At 51.4% G+C, this 25,022-nt stretch overlaps 1 protein-coding gene across 1 annotated transcript in view; it reads right to left on the bottom strand.

Annotated features, from left to right (window-relative positions):
• RNF41 (ring finger protein 41) overlaps nucleotides 1–25,022 on the bottom strand; it is a 29,906-nt gene that overhangs the window by 3,652 nt on the left and 1,232 nt on the right. The window contains exons 2-6 of the mRNA XM_030554816.1: nucleotides 22,370–22,555; nucleotides 8,887–8,999; nucleotides 2,962–3,233; nucleotides 1,910–2,045; nucleotides 1,170–1,273 (exon numbers count right to left, since the gene is read on the bottom strand). Coding sequence (XP_030410676.1) covers nucleotides 1,170–1,273; nucleotides 1,910–2,045; nucleotides 2,962–3,233; nucleotides 8,887–8,976 — 602 coding nt within the window. The 5' untranslated portion in view covers nucleotides 8,977–8,999; nucleotides 22,370–22,555. The remainder of the gene's footprint in view (nucleotides 1–1,169; nucleotides 1,274–1,909; nucleotides 2,046–2,961; nucleotides 3,234–8,886; nucleotides 9,000–22,369; nucleotides 22,556–25,022) is intronic.

Here is a 25,022-nt window from a genome sequence, read left to right as displayed (position 1 = left end):
CAGGAATGCCTGTGGTAGCTCCACCGGAGCCGCGGGACCAGGGGACCCTCCGCAGGCACGAATGCGGCAGGTCCACCGGAGCCGCCTGCCACCCTCCCCCAGCAAAATGCCGCCCCTCAATAATCCTGGCGCCCTAGGCGATTGCCTAGGCCACCTAAATGGAAGCGCCAGCCCTGACCCCACCACTTCCTCACACTAACTGCTAAGTCTGTCGACACGGAGCTCTTTGCCCCACATCCCTGCTCTTCCCCTTTCTCCTTAACTCACAGTACAGTGCTCCTGAAGTCAGAGCCTCAGAGTTCTTCTGGACCTTAATCACGGTCCCCGCCCTCACCCTCTCCCATCAAAATCCTTTTCCAGGCCGTAACTGCAGTGTGGCAACGACTGAAAGTCCTCTCTCTGGTCCTCCCCATGTGAGCCAGCCAAGCATGTTCCAAAGGTCTTGCTCCAGAAAGTGGGGCCATATCCCTGGCTTCCCAGCTACCCCCCAGCTACCCAGGATGGCCTTCAAAGTTCTTCAGGGGCTTGCTTCCCTCCAGCCTCTCAGATCCACCGACCACGACCATTTAGCATCTTGTCCCTGCCCAGGACAGCGTTAACCTCCGACGGCAGCAGATGCAGCAGGGAGGGAAGCTGCCATTTCCCAGCTTGCCAGGCACCTGAGGACGCTTCCCCGCACTAGAACTCCAGTAAACCCTGGTGTCCGAGAACCCCTGGAGTAAAACCTCTCCCTCTTCTTTTGATGCCGCTTTATTAACCCTGGTGGAATTCGGTTTTCCTGAGCTGGGCTGAAACGACCCTTCCACCAGGTCCCATCTGTGGCAGTACGGAGCAAGGATCAGCTTCGAAGCCATTTCTTCCAGCCCCCCTTTCACGGGCAGGACACGGGCCAGCAGCTCGCTGGTTTCAAACTGGCTGCAGGTGTAGAATTTTACAGCTGGTGGGACCCGTAACATTACCAGGGCTGAGTTGCCTTAGCAGTGTCCTGCTTGCTTTAAGATTATGGGTTTTCTTGTGGTTCCCTTAGCTCGGTCCTTAATCTGCTGGGGGGATTTAATGACTGTTCCCAAATCTCGCCAGCTGAGCCGACGCATCAGTCCCCTGCGTCTGCCTCCCGAACACCCACTCACCCCCCGTCACCGGGATCATGCATTGGCAGTGGCACTTACTCTAGGATTTCATTGTATTCAATGGTTTCTTCCAGGTTCTGCAGGTTGGGGTTGACGCTGCGGATGGCTCGCATGTAGGCCTTCAGCAGCTGGATGTCCCGTTTCTGCAAGAGGCAGGGCAAATGGAGAGATGTTTGCAACAGGCAGGAGTCCCTCACATGCACAGACCTGCCCCTCTTCCCGCGGGGACGTAGGGCTGGAAGTGGCACTGAACACAGAGTCTGTTATGTTCAGCCCCACACGGGACAGCAGGGGGGGGGGGACCTGGCTGTCTCATCAGGTGGTGGAAGCAGAGTTTTTAAAAATTAACCCTTCACTATTTTTCCTGCTCACTCGCTGCTTCCCAGCGGGTCCGCTCGGGGATCCTCAGAGCTCATGAAACAGACTGGGGTCAGAGTGCCTGGAGCGCTAGCCATCCTCCCCTGCGTCCCAATCTTGTGAGATCATAGTGCAAAGTGTGCTGCTCCCGCTGGGTGGGGGGACCTCATGGGACAAGGATTTTGATGCAGGACAACAGCCTGGAGCTGGGAGAGGAAGCTCCCATTCAAACAGACACTGCACAGAACTAAGGGAATGCTAGAACATAGTAGCCTATCAAGCTGCCTTTGGCTTTTAACCAGCAGATTCATTTGTCCAGTATTTGTGCCAGGTAAGAGTCCACCCATCAAGAGAAGCCGTTTGCCTAGAAGGCCAGAACAAACTAGAACCCCATCCATGGACACCCACGTGAAAGCAGCTACCTGCTCGGCCAGCTGATGCTTGTGCTCTGCTGAAGTCTTCTCCAGCTCAGCAATTCTCGTCTGCTGCTGCTGCACCACCGACCTTAAGTGCTTGATGCAGTTGTGATTTGGCAGCTCGTCTTTGGGCATTTCCAAGCTGCAGGGAGAGAGAGAATGGACGGCAGGGGAGGACAGAGCAGGCCAAGGCTCGGGATTAGCAAGGAGCATCAGTGCTCACCCAGCTCCCACGACAAACTCAGAAGTTTGGGGGACTTACAGCGAGATGTCAGACTAGCCTGAATTATAATTAACCACAGATGTTTGGGATGGGATCGTAAGCTGATCTAACCACTAGGGATCAGGATGAGGTCGGGGGAGAAATCCCACATCTGCCCACCGCAGGGCTCTTTCACTCTCCTCTGTCTGGTGCTGGCCACCGCTGGAGACAAGGCCTTGGAGTAGCTGGACCTACAATACAGAGCCACCCACCTCCAGGTCAACCGGGATCACTAGGCCCGCCCACCTGACTGGACAGCCAGTGGTCTCAGCACAGCTTGTGCATCATAATAGCCAGCCAACAAGTGGGCTACCTGGGCGGCAGCCTCACAGAGAAACCGAGGCTGGAGACCGACTGCCTTGCTCCAGCCGACCTGGGGGAAGCGGGCGTGGGTAGGAGGCACTGCTCTTGCTACACTGTGTTTGGTGGATAAGAGCTTAGCTGTCTCGCTGACTTAGGAACCTAACTGCCACCTGGACTTAGGAAAGTCTTCCCCAGTCTCCAGGGCTGGAAATCCAGGGCATGGAAACCAAGTTTAAAGACGAGCAAGACCCCAGCTGCCAGTGAGCTCAGGGAGTTGTGATGGCCAAGGCTGGATAGCCCTGCCCAGCGCAGCACCGCTGGCATTTACCCAGCCCTGTGCACTCCCAGCCTGCGGGGAGATCAGCCTTCTCCCCAGCTCCCAGCAGCACATAGCTGGCCAGTGTCCCAGCTCTGTCACTGCTCGCGGGAGGCTACAGCTCCTGGCCTCATCCCCAGGAAAAGGGGGAAACAATCCAGCAAGAACGATCCTCACCCGCATCCTTGCTCGCACGTCACCGGCCGCTTTGGATTATGCTCACAGTCATTGAGGTGAGACATCAGGTTGTCAAGTCGCACGACCGCCGTGCAGCCGAAAACCGCGTTGTCGCAAGTGATCTGCAGCTTGGAGAGCATGTTCCGCATGATCCGGGGGACGGGGCGGAGGTGGGCCACGGTGACTACGCTGCGGTCCACGGGGCAGGTCTGCTGCTGGGAGAACCACTGGGTGATGCAGGCATTGCAGAAGGCGTGCTCACAGTGTGGAGCCTGCACGGGGAAGGAAATGCAGGATGCAGCGACTCGCCCCGACCCCCAGCCTCCGTCTCATCCCACAAAAGCCCAGGGCGGATGGGCAAAGCCAGCACTTTTCACCTGGCCTGCAAATAGTTCATCCCGCCTCTCAACCCCCACTGGGATCTGAGGACACGCTCTTCCCATCCGTACCACAGGCACAAACCAGTGCCCCAAACACAGCAATCCCCTGCTCTACCCACTAGATGCTGCTGCCTCTTTAAACGCAGGGTTGATGGGCCACGAAGGGTTGGCAGGCTAAACTGACACTTTTCTGGAGCAGGTTAGAAGGGAATTTCCGTGTATTTACCCAGCTGGGCATTACAAGGACTGCGGTGGGAAGGCGAGAGCTGTCACTGGACTGAAGTTACGTTTAGGGGCAAGAAACACATCAGCTCTTCCTTAGCGATCCGGCCAATCTCCTCTCGGAAAGCAAAAATCCAGAGCCACAAGCCCACACAGGGTGGGTCAGACACTCAAGGGTTAAATCTGTCCCAAAGCTGCAAGACGCTGGGCGGGGGGGCAGATGGGAACTTTGCTGCCTGAGTCCAGTAAGCCCTGAAGTACCCAGTGGGCAGAAGGCTTGGGGCCCATTTGGTAGCATCGTTAGTAACATTTCCGTAAGCGCCCTTCAGGGACACAGATCCAGCTCCATCAGACGCCCCGACTGACTGGCCTCACCGCCTTGGAGAAGGACGGCAGCTGAGGTTGCCAGAAGACAACAGAGCGAGTGCAGAGCCTGGCGCAACGGAACGCTGAGGGTGGGACTGACTGCTTTCCATCACGGTCTCACTGGGCTCCGCAGGGTGGCCCAAGGCCCCCGAATCGAGTGGTTTTGTGGGCTTGCAGCGCCACGCAGGTTTGGCCTGGACACCCCAGGGAGGGGCGCTGGCCCCAACCCCTCTCCCCTTGGTAGCAGTTTTTTGAAAGGGGGAGGGGAAGACCCTCAGTTCCAGATTTTACTCTGGGTGGCCTGGTGGCACTGCCTCCCCTTCATGATCTATTTGCTCTCTTGGCCTTCACACCCGCCTAGGTCGCTGCCCCCTTCCCGAGTCCCTGCTCTCGCCCTCGGTTAACACCGGGTCTTGCTGCAGCGAGTGAGAACCAGCTCTCCACAGCCGGCGTGTCCCCCCTCCGGCTGAAATATTTCCCCTCAACTCTGCTAACTCCTCCCACCACCGGAAATAGATGGACACAAGCCAGAGCAGAACCCAAACCGCACCGGGGAGTCAGCTCCCGGCATGTTTGGTTGCCAGGGTTGTAGCCATTACCAGGGAGCCCTTTTCTGGGGGGTCAGTTTAACAGACCATGACAACACCAGGATCCCGTTTACACACTCATGTCGCTAGGAGCTTTCCAGCAGGGCTTCTCCAGCCACAGCAAACCGATTTCTTTTCCCCCTGGAAACGGCGCTAGCCAAGCTGTGCCGTACCGCGTTCCTCCTTCAAGCATACGAATGCCCCCTTTCCAGCCAGGGCAAGGAAGCGACCACGGAGGTGCCAGATAACTAGACTGGGACGCTCCCTGAGCGGCAGGGCTGTAGCAGAGCAGGGCATGACAACTCCAGATTCCTGAATTGACTCTGTGCAGTATGGACTTGCTGGGTGGCCTTGAACAAGACGGTTAATTTCAGTGGCACATGGCGTCCCCAGCTGTAGCGCCGGTCTAGTGCTGTGCGTAGCCACCACACGAGGATGTGTCCAAAAGATCAGAAGTCTTGTCTTCAGGACGGACTGAGAAATCACAGAGCCCACTGACTTTCATGGGGGTGGCGGGTGGCTCAGCTCTCTTGGAAAGGAAATCAGGGGCCAAGCTGAATAAAGTTCTGATTTTTAAAAAGTGCTTTTATTTCGAACATTTACAAAATTCCAACCCATTTTTAACGTGTTGCTAGTTCTTTACTTTCTCCCCACTGGACAGTCTGAAATTGCTGAAGTGGAGGGGGGAAAGTGTTACCTGAATTTAGGCCCCTCTCTCCAGAATGAGGTCATTCTGGAGCTTCATAAATATCCCGACTTCGAGGTCACCACAAACTCAGGCACCGATATGCAGACAGCTTGTGCTGTACCTGCGACCAACAGCACCTGCCAACAGAGCAAACTTCCACATGCCAAGAAAGGTGGGTGAATGCTTCTGCTAGACTCCTCCACCAGGGAATGCAGCTTGAAGTCAATGGGACTTGAACGCTTATGTCACGTCGGTGCCTAAATACCTTGAAACACCTGGCCTTTCCGCGTCGAAAATCTCACCCTTTGGAGGTTAACTTCAGGCTACTTTTGAACATTTTGCTGCGTAGGAACATTCATAATAACGTCAAGAACATATTGAAAGGTTATATAACTTTTCACTGTTAACACTGGAAACCGTTCTGAAGGGACAGATGTCATGCCATTGAGAGAACAGTTAATAACAGTTTTTGTATCTGTTGCTACAAACACTGAGGCACACAATGTTTGCAGGATCAGAGACTCACATTTCCAGTATTTTGTTGTTTTGCTTGTAGTAGTTTTGTAAAATTCAACAGCCTCCGAGTTCTGACATTTAAAATCCAGCATTTATAATCGAGTTCATTATAAAGCGTTAAGCTAAACATACAATGGGTGCACGTTTTTAAGTCAGCGTCACCCTGATTTAAATCACCATGTTTTATTTTAAATCAGTAACTTAGTCAGTGGTTTAAACTTGCCTAGATTTACATCACTCCAGCCCATCGAGAAACCAACTAACTCGTGTTCAGAGTGCTTCTGAGCAAATGGAAGTTATTAGATGTACAACGTGTACTGCCCTACCACGTGGTTACCCCCTGCATCCTCTTGTCCTTCTTGTCAATTGCACAACATCGGTTCGGAGAAAAATGCAGTGAACGTGTCTGTCACAGATGCAAGATCTGTAGAGAACAAACGACACCCTCTCCCACGGTCACGGTAAATTGTTTATAGTGATACGATCTTCAGATTTCATTTTTGCCAAGCACAGACAGCTTAGCAAGCCACAAAACACTCCAACCAGCAAAGCGTCGTGCCTTGCACTTTGCCCACAACTTACTGGCACTGCAGAACTTTCTGATCACGAGTCCCAGCTGAACGTCCCTGTGCGGCTCAGCTTTCCATTAGCCGCACTGCAATGTATTTGTTCGTGGCAAAGGTTTGTGTTACTGTCACTCATACTCTAACAGGCCTTTTAGAAAAAAGAGTTACATCACTCAAGTAGCTCAGAGCAGGCCCCCAGCTTTGCAGTTCTTTGCCGGAGTCCCTGCTATCAATCAAACCCTGGGTTGGTTATCTGGCAATTTCAGGATTTTTTCCGCCAGCCCCGAAAATGCTCAAGGGGGTAACAGAGCAAACCCTAAATCCTCTTGTGTCCCTGCATGGGTGACAATGCAAATAAGGGGCAGGGAAAGAATCCACTTCCTAAAGGGAACAGCACGTCTGCCACAGTCAGGCGTAAGGACACAGGAAGAACCTGGGGTCTGAAAATCCTCGTGCACAGGTGCGGTGTGATAACACACCGTCAGTACTGCCGGGATCCTGCCTACGCACGGCCTGACTCTGAACTGGCTCCAACAAGCTGGTGAATGGGTAGTGCCCCCTAAGGCTGCAAGGAGGACTCCTCACCCTCCCACTACCTGTAAGAGACAGCTGCTAAGATCTCTAATTAAATCTATCCAAGCCCTGGGGACAAGTCTCAGCCCTTGTGCCCACAGCTAGACCACCCACCGAACACTAAAGCTTTCCCCAGTCAGGATTTCCTGCTGCGCATGTTACGTAAGGAGCAGAGCAGTCAGGGTCACAGTATTCCCAGACTCCCTTCTTGAACGATTTCCCCCTTCCAGGACCCAGCAATCTTCTCCCAACGCAGAGCAACGGCTCGCAGCAAGAGCAGTTCTGTAAATATCTGCAGGCTCACCTCTGCTAGGCCTCGGGCTCTACACAGGAACGCAGCCCCCAGCTCTCCCCCGGCCACCCGCTGTACAGAACCCAGAGCAGCCCACCCGCTGTACTGCTCTGGCCGTTGGCGAGCTCTGCGGCTTCACCGGCATTTCAGAGGAACACTCCCAAGACGGGCGGGGGAGCCAAAAATCACCACGACCCACAGTTAACGGCTGAAAGAGGCGCTTCGGCTGACTACACTCCCTATTGCTTTTGCTGCTGGCCTGGCTCTGTGCAGGCGGCTCTCGCGTCTGGATTGTGTGCGTGTGTGGGGGTGGTGGGAGAAGACAGCTCTGAACATACTGAGCTATTAACGACGTGCCAAAGGAGCACAATGTTCACAATCTGCATCCCCTCCGCTTTCCTGGGTTGAACATTAGCTCCTAACAGGTGGCAGGGAGGAGGGCAGGGGGAGATAAGACTCAGCAAGCCCAAAATCTTGCTGCTGCTAGAAAAGAATGGTCGTCAGATACCCTCCAGGAACGGCGGTTCCCCAGATGTCATGGGTCCTACGGGAGCTGCACAAGGCCCTCACACATGCGCGATTGGAGTTATTTTTTAACAGGAGCATCAATCGGGGCAGCACATGCACCCGGACCTCCTCATGCACCCGGACCCAGGCAGAAGGGAGAAAAAGTCCCTAACGATTCAAAGCCCATGCTGCTGAGGGCCCTGAAGAGCCAGGACGGAAGACACATGATGGGATCCACACGGACTCCAGCATCTCCAAGAGCCACAGTTCTCGCCAGGAACGTCAATGTTCTCTCCCCTCTTCGAGTATGGGTCAGTGTGGAGCCCACTCTAGATGCCTGGCAGGCTGTATCCTCCTGGGACCACAGGAGGGGCGGGGAGGGGGAGTTTCAGCTGCATCAGTCAAACAGGGATTGGAGCCCTGCTCTCCCGCAATGGATCATCACGCCTGGCAGCCCTCAGGCTGGCACGTTCCTAAAGCAGGCGGAAGACGGTGCCTGTGCCCCGGGGGAGCACGCTTCGAAGTGCGGAGGGAGAGACCTGCCAGCCTGCGGATAGTAAGTGGAAATACACTGAGAGCCACTTAGCGAGTCTCTGCAGCAAAACAGTCTGGCCTTTCAATGCGCAGGATACGGGCACGAGGAGCTGGGGAGAGGCATCAGAGCAAGACTCTGGAGTACGCGGCTTCTCTTCTGCTCGTGCGGAGCAAGACTTCAGGAAGAAGGCTGGTCTGGTGAGCAGCTGGTTCAGGGGAGGTCCTGAGAAGTCGGGCTGAACCCTAACCCTAAGAACACACCCCATGCAAATACACCCGGAGAAGTTTTTTATATAGAACCATCAAATGCCAATGCACACGCCAGCTCCAGAGCCTCGGGTAGGTCTCAGACACCTGCGTCGGCTTGGCAGTCGCATTTTAAAAACGATGAATTGAAATAGCCGGGGGGTTCATATACTAGCAGCTTCCAGCAGATTTCCACCAGTACTTGTTAGCTCGCAGCCGTTTAGCCCTGGGTTGGCTGATTTTGGCAAGCTGCTACTTTCAAGCAGCGATCAGAAGGGTCGGAGCTGCACGTGTACATTAAACGTCTCTCTTCACACATGCAGGGCTGTGCGTTTAACATCCACCCACCCTCGCTAGAGCGGAGATGAAACTGTAGTACGGAATCACCCCTGTAAATTTCTCCGATCATGACAGCAGAAAGGAAATCATTGCTCTTTTCAGCACCTACCTGCACCGGCTCCTCCAGAACCCCGCTGCAGATGGGGCAGATAAGGTCTTCATCAACATCCCCCTGAAAGCGGGCTACATCATACCCCATTGCTCACCACAGTCGCCAGAACCCTGGAGAGAGAGAGAGAAGGAAGGAGATCAGGGGCAGGCAGAGAACTGCAGGGATCAGACTCATGTTCTGCTCCTCTGAAGGCAGAGCCTGATTTGGGAGTTTAAAGTCCCTCTTTGCAATGCTGAGAGTTGGAAACAGACCTGAGCCTGCTGCATGCTAAGCCAGGGGCTTGCAGACCCGCTCCAAGCCCTTACACAATAGGGTGTGGTGCAGTGTTCTCAGCCCCACTTCCATGCATTGCTCTCCTGCTAGCACCAATTGCACACTTCCCTCCCCACAAGGCATTACTCATCCCTCCGCACTTGTCCTCGCTACGGAAGGATTTGTGTGCGAGAGGGCAGAGGGGGTGCCGAGTGCCCAGGACACTACGGACATGTAGGGGGAACACCGGCCCACCAGACATGCTCAGACCACCGAGAGTCTAGCTCTGGGCTCTGCCACTGACAGGATGATCTTGGGCAAGTCACTTTGCCTCTCTCTGCCTCTGTAGCTCTGTCAGTCCCTGAGCAGGTGTCTGAACCATGCCTGGCACAATGAGCCAGCAAGCTCAGACGGGGTCTCGAGGCGCTAGCATAATTTGACTAGCACATGCCCTGGCCCACTGCCCGCTACAGGAACTCCGTCTGGAAATCCTCACAGCGAGGCCCTGGCTGGATATGTTTATGAATGGGATGTCTGCGGTGGCAGGGGACTGGACCTGATGACCCAGGAGGGTCCCTTCCAGGCCTGACCCTAGCCCTAATTTCTCAGCTTTGCTCCCCCACAGAACTGCATCCTGATTATCCTCAGCAATGCACGGATTCCCTTTGGCTTCCATTCCCTTTCTCCACCTCCGGGTTCCCATGCAGGGAACTAGAGACACTGCAGTCAACCTGAGCTGGTTACCCAGCGCTGTCCTGCCCAGTACTCAGGGAGCCGTGTCTCCATTCATTGGTTAAAGTGCGGCCTCTCCTCCGGTAAGCCACCCCCCGTCTGCGGTTAGCTGCTCCCTGTGCCCAGGACAGCCGGATGGAGATGGGGATTCAGTTCACGCTGGAGCCCTGTAATATCTGGGGTACAGGAATCTCACAGCCCACTGGCAGTACAAGTTATTCCCATGTTCCTACAGCTCTTCTGCTCCTAAGCCAGGATTCGAGAAATGGATCCACTGATCCCAGTACTGTAAAACTTCAGGTGCTGCTCTAATTCCAGGCGTCTTAAAGAGTCCTTTATGCATCCTCAGGGCACAGCACTGCCCGAGCCCCACAGAATTTGCCAGGGCTACTGTGGGCTTCCGGGCTTTCCTACCCACGCTCGGTGTGCGGGAACATTAGAGGAAGGCAGTGGAGATTACGCAGCATGATCGCAACCAACATCAAAATGTTTCAGAGGTGGGACTGGTCTGAGTCACGTGACACCATCCACCCCTCAGGGGAACACGCTCTATTTACGTGTCAACGCCTGGGGTGTCCGCATAGTGCCCAGGGAGGTGGGGGCCCTGACCTCTTTTGGGTCTCTAGTTGTTATCACAGCACACCTAGGTAAAGGGCCAGGAGTACCTGCGAACCTCATGAAGTTCCTGCATTTACCCGCAACCTTCTACACGCCCCTGCACTGGGACAAAGGTCCTTTCATGGGCCCTCACCGACAGATCCTGCGGGAAGATGATAACCCCACTCACATCTCCAGTAGGGTTATCAGAGCAGCTGGCAGCGATGGTCTAAAAGGTCTCCCCCATTTCTTACAGAGGCTCTTCCTAGACCAAAAGTTGCTATGGAGGAGACACAAGACTCCTAACCCTTGAACTAAGAAGTCAGCACATGGCCTATGATTGGAGCTGCTCCTCTCTCTGCTCCACAAGCCAACCAGTAAGGGGGAGTGATTATGACATCAAAAGATAAGCCAGCCAGTCACCACCTGCCCTGTCAATCATTTGAAAGCCATCATCCTATTGGTGCAAATACCCCAAAAACGCATTGGAGTTTTGTCCCAGTTCCTGAACTAACCCGTCACAATCCCGTTGCCTGGCATCAGTCCACTCAGCCACTAGCGATGGCCCAGGAATGCTAGGTCAGCCCCAGACAATGTCTGGGATAGCAAAGGACGTTGCAGCTCCCCCAAAGACCAAACAGAGCCCTAGAAAGCAAAGCTGCCCATGTTTATGTCTGCAGTAACACCAAGAGTACAAAGATCTCGCTGTAACTATGGTGCATTTTCCAAGCAAGATAGCGCTCCACCCCACCGCCCAGGACAAGTCAAGTACTGCGAGAGTGGGTTCCATTAACAGGAGGGAGCTCAACATTTTTGTAAGGGTTTTCACCAACAAACACTTGGCATGTTGCATGGAGGTACAGTGTGGAAATGAACCTTGGATAAGGCATACGCTGTGGCAAAGCCACGTGAACGTGTCTCCCGCTCTGGATCTGAGAGGTTCCCAGTCAACTAGGCCTTCTGCTGGGTCAAAATTGCTTTGGGCACTATCTACAGACAGATTTCCTGTGCGTCCCCTCAATGTCCACTGGCTGGGAGGGACACTCATCTCTACCAATGCAGACCCGAGTCATCTGAAGGCCAGAGGATAAAGATCTCCATACGTATTCTGTCCCACCCAGTTCATTTTCCTCGCTTTCGTAACACCAGTTCTAGGTTTCACAGCAGCCTTGTGCTGCTGCCCACCAAGGAACACCAGGCAAGCTTTCCGCACTAGATTCATGCACCACTGAAGGTTCACGCTGAACGCTCACAGGAGAAATGTTTGCCAGGATAGACGCGTCATTTCTCTGGCTCAGCGCTTCAGAGTGCACTTCCTATCCTTTACTTGTATCTGTGTGGGGCCAATGTGGGGCTTTAAAGGCCGTTACGTGCCCTGATTACATTCAATATGGACAACACGCAGACAAGGAACAGGGCATTGGAAAGAACAGAAAGCAGCATGACTGAGCAGCAAAGTGTACTGCGAGTCTGATCGGCGCAAAATCATTCTGGCTGAAAAAAATAAATCCATGCAGTCTGCAGATGTCTGGGCTCCAAACTGGCTGTTCTGTATGGCCAGAGTATATAACCGATGGCTTGAGCGACATGGCAACAGGGAACATTCAGAGTTGTCCATTAGTTGGCTGATTGAGTATCAGAACCAGACCCCAGGCATTGAATATGACAAACTCTACCCTAAAAAACCCTGCAGCCGCTGTACGAGAGCCTTCCTCTGGAGCCGCTGTTTAAGTATTGAGCATCAGTTTCTACACGTTACCACTCTGGGTTTTTATAATTAGTCTTAATTTGATAGATCCTGGCACAGCAGGGATAGCAGCAGCACACAACATCCAGGAACCGCAGAGTAAATCTCCCAACACTCAAAGCGATATCAAGTCCAAGCGCAGATCAGAGAGGTAGAAGAGAACCATTCAGGTCCATTCCCTGCAAGCCCGAGAGACACCCCCCTGCCTTTGAAAATCCCGTCTAATCCCCCTTTAGCTGCTTTGGAAATCCCAGCTGTGACGCTCGAGTACAGAACCTCAGGCAGAAAGGAGAGACTCGAGACACCCAGTGCCCCGACAAAGGCCTTCCACAAGATGTTTTACAGCCAGAGGGGAGAGACGATGGATGGGAGGAAACAGACAACACAAACAAGCCTAACTCAAGTCTTGGTCTGCTATGAGCAGCCTAGGCCAAAAGGCTGGGAGGGAAGCAATATAGCTCACTAACAATTTCAGGCTACAGACATGCTTTGGACTAAATGCAGAACATGCAGAGTCACGGCAGCTCCTTGTTTAGAAGCCACCTGAAGTCGGAGATCAGCATCCTCGTCTTGTGGGAAATAACCCTCCTAAATGTGACATGCAGAGCAGCATGGGGAAAGCCAAGACCCAGTGAGCCCGGAGTTATAACCCTCACGTAGCGGCTCCAGCAGGCTGAGGACAATAGAACTTCGCTAACAGGGCACAAGGCCACACACTAGCCAACACCTCGACTTTGGGACCTGTCAAGTCGAATCTGGTGAGTTATTCCACCCGCCCCCTCTGACAGCAGATACACACAGCTGGTGGATGAACTGAGTCAGTATCAGATGCAAGAGACGAGTTGATAGTGGGAGCCAGAACTTGTTGGACCCATCTCCTAAATCAAACTTAATTACGGCCTGTGCTGGAAGTCTTGGATTTCCAGCTTTCCCTAGCTTTTCAGAAAACACACACCCTGTTTTTATTACGGCCCATACGAAGTCTGCCAACCGCACTGCAGCTGGGCGAGTTTGGAGGAAACCTGTTCTGTAAGCAAAGTTACTTTTTATAATCTTCCCAATTTCATAAACCCTGGGGGCCAGAAAAGTAAATTGAAACCAAAGGGAAAACAAGAAGGCCACAAGAGGGAGTGTAGTTAAAGCACAGGACAGGGACCAGAACTCCAGGCCTCTGTTCCCAGCCCTGCCACTGACTCACCTTGTGATCTTGGGCATGACCCCTGCGCCTCGGTTTTCTCATCTTTAAAGTATGTACAATACAGGAACATCTCTGGGGGAATTCCTAAGTGTTCAAAGCACTCTGAGGGCTTCCAATGAAAGACAAAAGCAAGGTTGTGGCAGTACTGGACTTTCGCTTCTGCCTGCGTTTCCCGTGGCTTCAGCCAGCTGGAGGAAGCAGTCTAGTGGTCAGAGCGGGAATGGTCAGAAAAGGGGAGCCCAGAGTTCCGCCTCTAAGAGGCAAAGGAAAGTAACAGGCATTCGACATGTGGAGGAGATGCACTGGGGCAGCTGTGAGTATCTGTCATGGCTGCTTAAGCTAGTACAGGACCAAGACAGATGAATTCTGAGGGAATCACCCAGCTGGTGTTTAGAGGGGATCGCTTACAAGCATTGCAAGGCTAGAAACACTCCTCCCATGAGCCTCTGCTGCAGTCTTCTCCTTATCTACTAGGGAGAGAGCCGGTTTGGGGAGGGGGCGGCCCAAGCCACACAGATATGGCCCTGGACTGATAAGCTGATTGTTTAGCAGAAGATGGGAGAGACAGATAGTGAATGAATCGAAGGCCTTGTGCACACTTAAGTTTTGCAGCTTTAACTCTGCGGGTGTGGATCCAGGCCAGCAGAACCCCTAATGCACAGTCAGACCAGCAGAACAGTGCTTCGGAGGCCAGTGCAGCCGAGCTTGAGGAACTATCCCGCACCAGCAGAACGACACCTACGCTGTGAGTTCCACTGGCAAAGCGATGTCAGTAAAACCCAAACTCCTCCCAATTGTCATAGTTACGCTGGTAAAACATGCAGCCCAGACCAAGCATGAGAGAAGAAATGAGCTGCTTAGCCATGGGCAGAGCCCAAGCACTCCAGCCTGCCACAGGTTTCTGACATGCAACATTTCTGCTCATCTAGCCCTGCTGTCTTCTATCCCAACCTTCACGTGACCTTGCTGCTTCGGGCACAGTCGCATCTGCTGCAGTTTCTTCTCTGCCACTGAGCTTCCCCTCATCCCAGATCCGAGTGGAACCGGTGCAGCTGAGAGATGACGACCCCATGGCTCCAACAATGACCTTTCGCTCTCCCAGTGCGCCTCTCCAGCACAAAGCAGATGCTGCTGCTCACTGACAGCAACGCGCCCCGTTCTGAAGCTGACGATTAACTGCAGTGACGTGCAGCAGAACGTCGAGACAGCTAGAATGCCGTCTGCATGACTTGGCTGGCCAGCAACCTTGTTCGAACAGTGCAATGCAGGGGACCGAACGGCGCGTGACACAGAAAGCGAATGCGAGCTGAGGTCGTTTCGATAGCCAGCACGGCGAGGTGGTGGAAGGACACACTCCAACAGCATATCAATTAGGCAGTGGGATCTAAAGTTTCCCTTGAGCTGGAAACCACAGGCACTTGCCACCTCTCTGCTCAGATGAAAATCTGAAACCCTCCCGCGATGAAGGGGAGAGAGAATTTATTATGCCAAATGCACCTCGGAGCCCATGTGAGAGGCACAAACATCAAGGGGTAAATGATCAAAGCAAGACTGAGTTTTGGCCTCACATCTCCCACGGAGATTGTGCAGCTGAACTGCCCTGCAGAGATGAGACAGTTACTCTGGCCCCGCGTGGAAGTTGGACAACAGCATATTATGGAGGGACTAACAAATGAAAGCCTGAGTTTTCTATGTGATTACAAGGCGTGCACGCGCTCCCACCTACAGCTTCTTCCTGAGCAGGGGCGGCTCTGTGTATTTTGCTGCCCCAAGCATGGCAGTCAGGTGGCTTTCGGCGGCGCACCTGTGGGAGGCCCGCTGGTAACGCGGATTCGGCGGCGCGCCTGTGGGAGGCCCGCTGGTAACGTGGATTCGGCGTACCCGCCGCTGAATTGCTGCTGAAACCACGAGACCAGTGGACCCCCCGCAGACATGCTGCCAAAGGCAGTCTGACAGCCGCCCTCACAGTGACCCGCAGGGCATCCCCCGCGGCTTCCCGCCCCAGGCACGTGCTTGGTGCACTGGTGCCTGAAGCCGCCCCTGCTCCTGAGTGAGGCTCATTTAGATTATTTGGGGGATTTTATTAAGTCTCCTACCTGGGCAGCTTCAGCCAACTGATGGGGCCTGTTTTATTGGTAGCTGGAGCCTTTATTCATGTGCCAGATTTTCCAGGTCAACCTGTTACTCCTTCCAGGGTAGCGTTACCCTTAGCGGCTGTAGGTGCTTAATGTGGCTTCAACCACACGGAGAGCGTGGGTTTGACGGTCGGACCTGGGAATGCAGAGTTCTGTTTTTAAGAGGCCAAAGCTCGTACTAAGACAGTTTTGTTGATGAGTTTTGTCTGATCTACACTTGGCCAGGGTGGATGTGGGGGACGAAGCATTGACAGACTCAATTACTTAGCAGAGATGGAGGCTGAGGCCTTGATTTCACTGCTGAAAAGGTGAATTTTTTACCAGTAGGTAACTAATGTTTGAGAGCTACACTAAGGGGGAAAACTCAGCAAAGAGAAGGCACTTTAGTTTTACTGAGATGAACGACGCACTATGTCCCTGCCTGGTACTGACCTCACCTAGCTAACCTGGGGTGAAACTGAAGTGCCTTCTCTTCACAGTGTTTTACCTCAGAAAAGCTCCCGCATATTACCCTGAGGCTAAAAACCCACCTGTTGGGTTTTTTTTTTTTTAGCAGTGAAGACTAAACCTAGTTGCCTGTTAAAGCCTAGTTAACTCCACTCCAAGAGGTAAAGAAAGATTAGAGACAGGAACACAACTTCAACAAAACCTGGGATATGCAGGATTGTTATAGCCCTGTTCTTTCAGTCCCCATCTCTGCGAGGTAACTGAGTTCTTTCAAAAAAGACCTAGATAAGTTCATGGAGGACAGGTCCATCAATGGCTATTAGCCAGGATGGGCAGGGATGGGGTCCTTGGCCTCGGCCTCTGTTTGCCAGAAGCTGGGAACGGGCAACAGGGAATGGGTCACGTGATGAGTCCCTGTTCTGTTCATTCCCTCGGGGGCACCTGGCATTGGTCGCTGTTGGAAGACAGGACACTGGGCTAGATGGACCTTTGGTCTGACCCAGTATGGCCGCTCTTATGTTCGTCCCAGGATCTTAGAGAGACAAGGTGGGCGAGGTAGTATCTTTGATTGGACCAACTTCTGTTGGCATGAGACATGACCTTTTGAGCTCACACTGAGTTCTTCCGCAGGTCTGGCTCACCTCACCCACCTTGTCTCTCTAAAACCTGGGATGAAATTTGTGCCACAATCAAGGATAATTTGGGTACTTCATTTCCTTGCTTCTTATGACCTGGAGTGGCCGAACAAAACTAAAGTTTGGGCCTGAAAGCAGCCAACAGTGAATAATGGCACCTGGTCGGCAGAGCTGGTAAGGACGCTTATTTCCATGCCAGTAACGGACGGGAGAGGGACACATTTTTGACTGAAATTCAGAGGGTTTAAGAAATTATATTCTTGTAATTTTGCAAGAGTCTTTTTTTTTTAAAGTAAGATTTTTCCACTAACTTGCTACAGTGATTTAGAGAGAAAAAGACTGCAAGAGCACATGGCTCTTCGCCCGCGGCCCAAGACAACTGTACCATTGACTGCTCAAACGCGAGCGTGACTAGGAACAGAGCTGCTCAACCATAAGCTTCAAGTCAGAGGCATCAGTTGTCTTTTCAGAGCAAGAACTTAACAGAAATTCAAATGTGCACCGAGCTGAATGGTTATCGAAGAACTCACCCACGCAGCATTAGTACAAAATGCCTTTGACTGCACTCGTCTGCATCCAGGAAGTCTGCTAGCAATCTCAAACAATGTGCGCTCCACTCAGAGGGAAAATCCGGGAATGAAAAGGTTTAACTCAGTAATAGCATTTCTAGTTTTATACACGTGTTTAACCTGCAATTATCTACAGAGCCCAACACTGTGATATTGAGGCGCTGATGCATTCACGCCAACATGTGCCCCACATACGTGTGACAGCTAACATGGATAGTGGCAATAATCGTTTGGGAAGGCATTCAAATCATAACCCACCAGATCGATCTCATTTGACATCAGTTACAGGAGAATTATGGGAACTGTGGTTTAAATTATTTAATAAGAATCTACAGTTTTTTTACTCTTCTCACTAACCCCTAGCGAGCCACCACCATCACCAGCAGTTGTTGCCCTAACATACTTACTTTGAAACACTGGTGAGGAATTAATCCCATCTCTGAATTTGTTCGTTTACATCACACTAGAAAACCATTTGATCAGGTTTCAGTGCAGCCCCTCCCACATGTATGAGGAAACCCTGTATTCAGAAGCACCAACTCCTCGTTCTAAGCTGCTTTACCCCATCAGACAGACTTCCCAAACTAACAACCGCCGGCAGTCATCTGCAGAGATTTTAGTGCGTGACATGAAGATCAGATGATGGGTCTGCACTGCAGAGAGTTACCCCGAGTGATTGGCACCCACGTTAGCCTAGCCCAGCCGTGAGCAGCCACACTGCGAAGCCACAGTAGAATACTGTGTCCTCACTGGGTCTCTGTAGCGTAGTAATTTGAGCCACTCTGATCCTTTCCCAGGAACTGTAAAAGAACTTGTCTGTCCTTCTGGGCGTATTTGGGAAATTGTGGGAAGGTGCTGGAGGACTATTAGCACTCAAGGGATTCAGACAGCAAAGCAGGCAGATTACCAGCCTGAGCGAAAGCAGAATCCAGGCTATAGCCTGCACCCACAGCCAGCCCACTAGCCGGGGTCGAAGGCACCACTAAACTCAGGGGGAAAGTTTGCATGTGTGGATGGAAGGGGGTTAAGGGCAATGGCCCAGTAAGAGCCCAGGGTAACTCTCCAGTGAAGACATACCCTGAGTGATTACACAGCATTTTAGGGACCTAAAACATGAGGCATGCTAGCACCACATATCAATGTTCGCAGCACAGTATAAGAGTACACGAGGATAGCCCCTGCCCAGAAGAGCTTGCAGTCTAAAGGCCTTAGCAATGGCTTTCACGGGAGCTGGACGGGGTCCTAAAGAACAGGGGAGACCAGGACTTTATGCAATAGAGTTCGCCACCAATATAAGTTACTTCAGGGTTAAAGCAAAAACACTTTGACAAGCCTCCTCCAGGAGGTGGGAAGCAACCTGGCTCACCAACCACCCTGAGTTATGCAAAGCCAAGTTATCCCTTCAGACCGTGAAGCAGAGACATGAAAGCACAATCCATGCAGCTTCCCAGAAAATCTAACTTAGAGGACTGTTGACTGCTGCGGATGAAAGCCAAAGGCACTGCTCCCTCGGCCTGGAAAGTCTCCTTCAAACAATCCGAGGACTCCGCTTGCTTCACGTGTCTTCCTGATGAGACACTTAGGCCCGTGTCCTTCACGCGTGCAGCACACTTTGTCCCCTGGACTTCCCTTGCCCTGGAGAGCTGCTACAGAACAGACACTTAGGCGGAAGAGTGCCCCGCCCACCTGCTAGGGGAAACATTTTCTGACTTCTTTAGAGAGGGAGTCTCACTGAAATGAACACACAATTGAATGAGGCTCTTATACAAACTCATTCTTGAAAGCGGACACCCTCCATTGTTTAAAAAAACGCTTCCATTATACCCACTTTTTAGATCGATTGAAACCAAAGAGCCACAGTACACAATGAAGTATGTATCAATAGCATTGTTAAATGCAAAAATGCATTTGCAAATACCAGTGGTTTCTCTTATCTAGGGCGTTTCATCCTTAGATCTCAAAGCGCTTTCGGAAGGTGGTCAGTATCATGAGAAAACCAGAGGTAAAGATCAGGTATGTGACTATTCAGGATGGTATATAAAAGATTTAAGGTCCCCAAAGGTACTTACCCATAAGGCATTTCTGCTCAAGTTGGAAAATATGCTTAATCAGGATGTTTGAACACACAGACCAGACGTGCTGCCTCCTGTGAATGACAGTGATTGTGATCTGTGTATTTCTGCAGCCCGAGCACATTACTGGTTACTCCCTGAGAAAAAGCACCACTTAATTATTTTCCAAAACGCCATGCTCCCGAACCCGGCCTTCATCACACCCAAGTGAATGAATGTTTCTGACATGAACCCAGACTCCAGCCTGGATGGCTTATGAAGTGGCTTTTGTTAAAACACAGATTCAGTGCTGGTGATTGATTGAAAGTCCCCTGGACTTGGGCTTTCCATGCTGAGCAGGACAGGCACAGCAGGGCCAGTGGCCAGGAATGTGCTTCTGGCATGTCCCGGAGCCCCACCTCCAGAGCCTGGAGAAGAGTTCAGTCTCCATGCCCCATTTAACTCTTTGGCCTCTCTGATGCCGCACCTAGTTATGGGCCAATTAGCAGCAAGTGTGTCTGCGAGGCACACAGCTGTCTACAGAGAGCTGTCCCAAGAGACAAACTCATTTCACGTGGGGGCACTGATCAATTGCAAGAGGTCACAGCCTTGGCCAATAAAGATCTGTGCTGAAACTGAATTGGGGCCTTTAACTTCTGGGTCACTAGGTCCCATTATACATTGCCCAAGGCCCCCCACCCCCGCCTCCCTTGCATGTACGGCTTTCCAGGCTAGGAAGTGCTTATTTAACAACCAGTAATCCCTGTGGCTGGCGGAGAAATGCAGCAGGGCACAGAATGCAGCCCACGGCACACCTACCAGCAGAGGCAAAGAGCATAGGGAGATGTCAGATTGCAGGATCACTGAGGCAGGAACCCTGCTTAGTAGATCTGTGAAAGCCCCAGGCATTCATTCCTATGGGCAGTCGCGCACACAGGCCGTGATCAGAATCAAGGCCCCTTTGTGCTGGGTTTATACAAACATACAGTAAAGAACAGCTCCTGCCACTAAGTGCTGACACACGATGCGCCGTGGATAACAACAGGGAAAGGATAACTGGTAGTAATCAGAGCCAGGAATTAAGTCAATGAATGTTTTGACATGAACTTCAGCAGGAAATCGGGTCTTATACCATTAGATAATCAGAGGGCTCCATTTCCCCAGCACTGCTAGCAATGTTCAAAATGCCCCTTACATTACTGCAGAGCCATTCTGCTGTCACAATGTGTGAGAGAGACTGTGCCACTTTTTAAAGAGTCACATTAGAAACGCTTACGTAATAGCATGGTATTTTTCAAATAAAGTTAAACATGTACAAGATTCTTCCCTTTTCACTCCAAGACAGCAAAATTATTAGTAGATACCAAATTAGAGCTGGCAAAGTGGAATTTAAATACACACAGAGTTACAAAAAAAAAAATCAAATGGCTCATTGCTTCTTATTCAACATTGGACAAAACAGCTTTTCAAAAATACGGTCTCCTTGACGATAGTTCAGTTGACACCCTACCTACAAAGGAAATATTAATGGTGTAGTTTCTAGCAGGTGCTAGACACAGTGTTCCAGAACAACAATACTTACACCAAATTTTATTTTGCTTTTTCACCTAGTCAGTTGCAGGAACTGTCATACTGCCAGAACTAATGGTGAACGTCTCAACTGAGCGTATGCAACAGCAAAACCAAACCATTCCAGAGACATAGAAAACACAGGCCATTTCTCACTGGGAAGATGCAAAGGTCCAGACTGCAGTTCAGTGAAGTTTTTCAGACTTATGATCAGATAAACATTTCAGTGGCCACTGCAGATTCACGCAGAAATATCAGGGCTGCACCTGAGGGAAATGGCACTGGCTAGGCCACCATACAGAAAACATATCACCAGAAAAGGAAACCCAGCAGTTTTTGCCTCTTAGACTAGATCCTAAGCATTGGGATGTAAGTGAAATATTTCATCTACATACTGGTGAACAAATCTGTCTTTACAGCACAAAATTGCTAAGGGCTCTATTCAGTGAGAAATATTTATTGTTTTCTGCTGTGGAGAAGCCTAGGCAAGCTGGTGGAAGTTGACTGTGCCCCAAGCTGACTGATTTATTGCGAACGCTCACATGTACTATGCAGCCCAACTAACCTTTACATTTTTTATTTTTTTAAATAATGGCCTCCAGTCATCACTCCTACCAGCTGGGAGGCCTTTCCAGATTCCAACATGAGCTCCACTGTTAAGATGTCTTTAAATAATTATGCATTTTACTGCATGTTATGTTGAATCTTCCTCCTTAGAAAGGCAGAGTAATTTTACGGGGATGTTTTAATTCCCAAATTCTAGACTATCACAGGAATGAAAAGTGCCCTGGAAATCAAGTGGAAACAGCTTGGGGTAGGTGGATGAGTATTTTTTTTAAAACCCAATCAGAACCTTAAGGTCAACCATTCAAACGAGTGCTTAAAGGACAACTTGGATTTTTCAAATAATTTACCACCCTCCCGCCCAAATCCAGTTTCTGACAGAGCCACCTTGAAATAGTTATGCCCTGGAATTGAATAACATGCTTGCTGTCCCCTGTGGCTGTTTATATGGAAAGGTTTGTAAGGGCTTTGTTCTGTGTTTGCATGCCCAGCGCAATGGGGCTCTGACCCCTAGGCAGACCCTAACCCAAACAATAACCATTTCACCACGGGAGAAGCTGACTGTACAGAAGAAACACTGAATGTGACAATACATAAGGCACTGTCAATTGCGCAAAATAAGGGCCAGGTTCTGCATCAGGGTATGAACAGGCAGATCCTCATGCTGAGCTCCAGTGAAATCAGAGGGGCTGATCATGGCCACGGGGGGTCTGCCCATAAGATTTCCAATGCAGGATCACAGCTTGTACCTGCATCTCGTTACTGGTGCAGATACAAAGTGTTTTTGACAAGTGCGATCTCAATTCAATTATAGCCCCTTAGCTTGTACAGAAAAGGGGGACTATCTTCCCCACCACCCCTACACACTGTTCTTTATAAATGAAGCTGCTGATTTGGTTCCGAACACTCCTGTGTCTGAATCTCTTTTAATTAAACGCTTCTGCTGCTCGAGATCTGGAAGAAGATTTGAACTGAAGTATTTACCTTCTGTGGCAGAATTCCTCCTGAAATGGCAAAGACACAGGGGCGGGTTTTGATTGCTTTTTTTAAGCAGCTGCTCCCAGCGGCCCATCTTTTCCCTTCCTCCTCGCTCAGATTAAAACGTCATTCTTCCCGGTGACCAAGACCTGTTCCCACAGGAATAGTCAGGAGGTCACAAACAGGCTTGATCTATGAATAGGAACAAGGAGAACAAAGTGAGTAATGTAAACAGAAATATGGCAAGGTGTGCGGCACCCCGCCCCCTCCACACCCCCCTGCCCTGCATTCCTGGCATCACGTGGGAGACGGCCTAACCTTTTCTACCCAGGAACTCCTGTTCCACTGACCACATGCCTCCAGCCACGTGCATCCCTCCCACCCCACCCGATACACCCGCATTTCTTAAAAGCCCCTTGCTGCAAAGCATTTGAAACATTTTTATAACCTGCCTAACGAGGCTGCACATCCTGTGTTGCTGATACAACCAGGACCTGCACAGTCTGAGCCTTTTCAACCAGTGATATTCCTCCTCTGAACAAGAACAGATACAAATCCTCTCTAAGGACAGGAAACTGAAGCATGTGAGCGACCTGGGAAAATACCGCTTTGTTCCCAAGACTTGTTCTCCAGGCAGCTAAAAGGCTGCCCACTGCATCATTTCAACAGCAAGATATTTGCATCAGGTCTGGATGCCACCAGGTGTTTTAGGGAACAGACATTTAGTCGGGTGTTCTGCAACATGCTGGATACAGGGGAGCTTTCAGCGTAAAAGGTTCTCCCAGCGGTGTGATAAAACCACCTCTGTGAGGGCAATGGCCCCCCAGCGCTGTACCACTATCTACACAGGCTCTTTACAGTGCTAAGGGGGGGTGTTTTTTCACACCCTGAGCGAAGAAAGTTTCAGCGCTGTCGGTGGCAGTGCAGACAAAGCCTACAAGAAGTTTTCAGCGTGACTGATGCTCGGTAGGGACATAACCCAATTTCAGATAACAAAAGAATTTTCAAATCAGGAACGTTCTGTCCTGGAATGATTTCACACAACAGAAAGGGAAGCACTGGGAGAAGGCGTATACTCCCCTATAGGTAAATGCAGCACTCTAGAAGCTAAGCAATCTGGTCAAATATAGTTCTTCAAACCACCACAGAGCAGGACACCCTAATGATCTCCCTGTGATATTTACACAGCAATGAACTGGGAACCATCACACCTTGTATTTTTTGTAAGTCTAGCACCCGAAATTCACTATCACAATATGAAGCACATTTATCACTACTGTACTGCATTTTCCATAGCGGGTTAAGTAATTTCACATTTACCTCTGAAACTATATAAAACCCAATTCCACTTCAGTCCCCACTCCCCTGACCCTTCCTCAAATGCCTGCACAGACAACTGAGCGCTGAAAGACAACGGATTCATATAGCACTTAGCAAACCACAATGTGCTAAATGTTCTCCATATTCCCTTTTATCAGTGTAGTGTATATATAACTCCTATATAGACAGTGTATATATCTGATCAGTTCCCTCAGCTCTTGTCTCTGTATGCCACTGTTTTCTAGACTGTGCTTTCCTATAGGGGGATAGAAAAAAGGGGCCCCGATCCTGCCTGAATTAAAGTAGCACCCAGAGTCAACAAATTTCAATAATTCACCATAACAGCAACAATTCCCTGCCCAATTAAAAAGTAACCGTGGTAAGCTATTAGGAGAGCATTTACGATGCAACACAAGGAGGCGGAACCTTCGTATTCCCCAAACCACAGTGATTTTGCCCCATTTTCTCAGCAACAATTTAGCAGCAGCTCAAGCAGCTCAGACTCCACCAACGTGGGCCAGGTTGATGCAGACGGTATGAAATATCAGCAGACATTAAAGTTAGAGGGCATCATCAGAATGAATTAGAGATCATTTCCTGGCACAGACACCCGGGGGAGGGGAAGGATCCTGGGGGTTTTAAATCGGGTTATTTGCTTAGTCACTAAAAACTTACAAAACAATCACTTTTGGCAGCAAGTGTCCCAGTCACTGCCCTGGACGAGCCAGAACCCTGTGGCCACCACCACACACCTGGGGGGAGCCCTGTATAACCACACAGTGCCCTAAGGGCCCTCGCTCAGCCTCTGTCCACAGCCCCCCACCAGACCATTCGTCCTTGGCCACCTCCCCCAGCCTCCACCCATGGCCCCCCAGATCATTCCCTGCCAACCTTCAGCCCCTTCCCCAAACTGAGCACAAAACCCTCCCCCAACCAGACCCCACCGCATCTCTACACAAACCCCACCTTGCCTGATCCTGTCCTACCAACCCCAGCCCCTCCCCCAAACCAGCCCCCCCGCCAGATCCCATCCTACCAGCCCCCTGCCCCTCCCCCAAACCAGCCCCTCCACCCTCCAGACCCCCCGCCAGGTGCCATCCTACCAGCCCCCCCACCCTCCAGACCCCCCACCAGGTCCCATCCTACCAGCCCCCTGCCCCTCCCCAAACCAGCCCCCCCACCCTCCAGACCCCCCGCCAGGTCCCATCCTACCAGCCCCCCGCCCCTCCCCAAACCAGCCCCCCCCACCCTCCAGCCCCCCCGCCAGGTCCCGTCCAACCAGCCCCCCGCCCCTCCCCAAACCAGCCCCCCCACCCTCCAGACCCCCCGCCAGGTCCCA

This window comes from Gopherus evgoodei, chromosome 3, assembly GCF_007399415.2.
Source record: "Gopherus evgoodei ecotype Sinaloan lineage chromosome 3, rGopEvg1_v1.p, whole genome shotgun sequence".
NCBI lineage: Eukaryota > Metazoa > Chordata > Testudines > Testudinidae > Gopherus > Gopherus evgoodei.
This window is presented reverse-complemented; position numbering and strand designations above follow the sequence as displayed.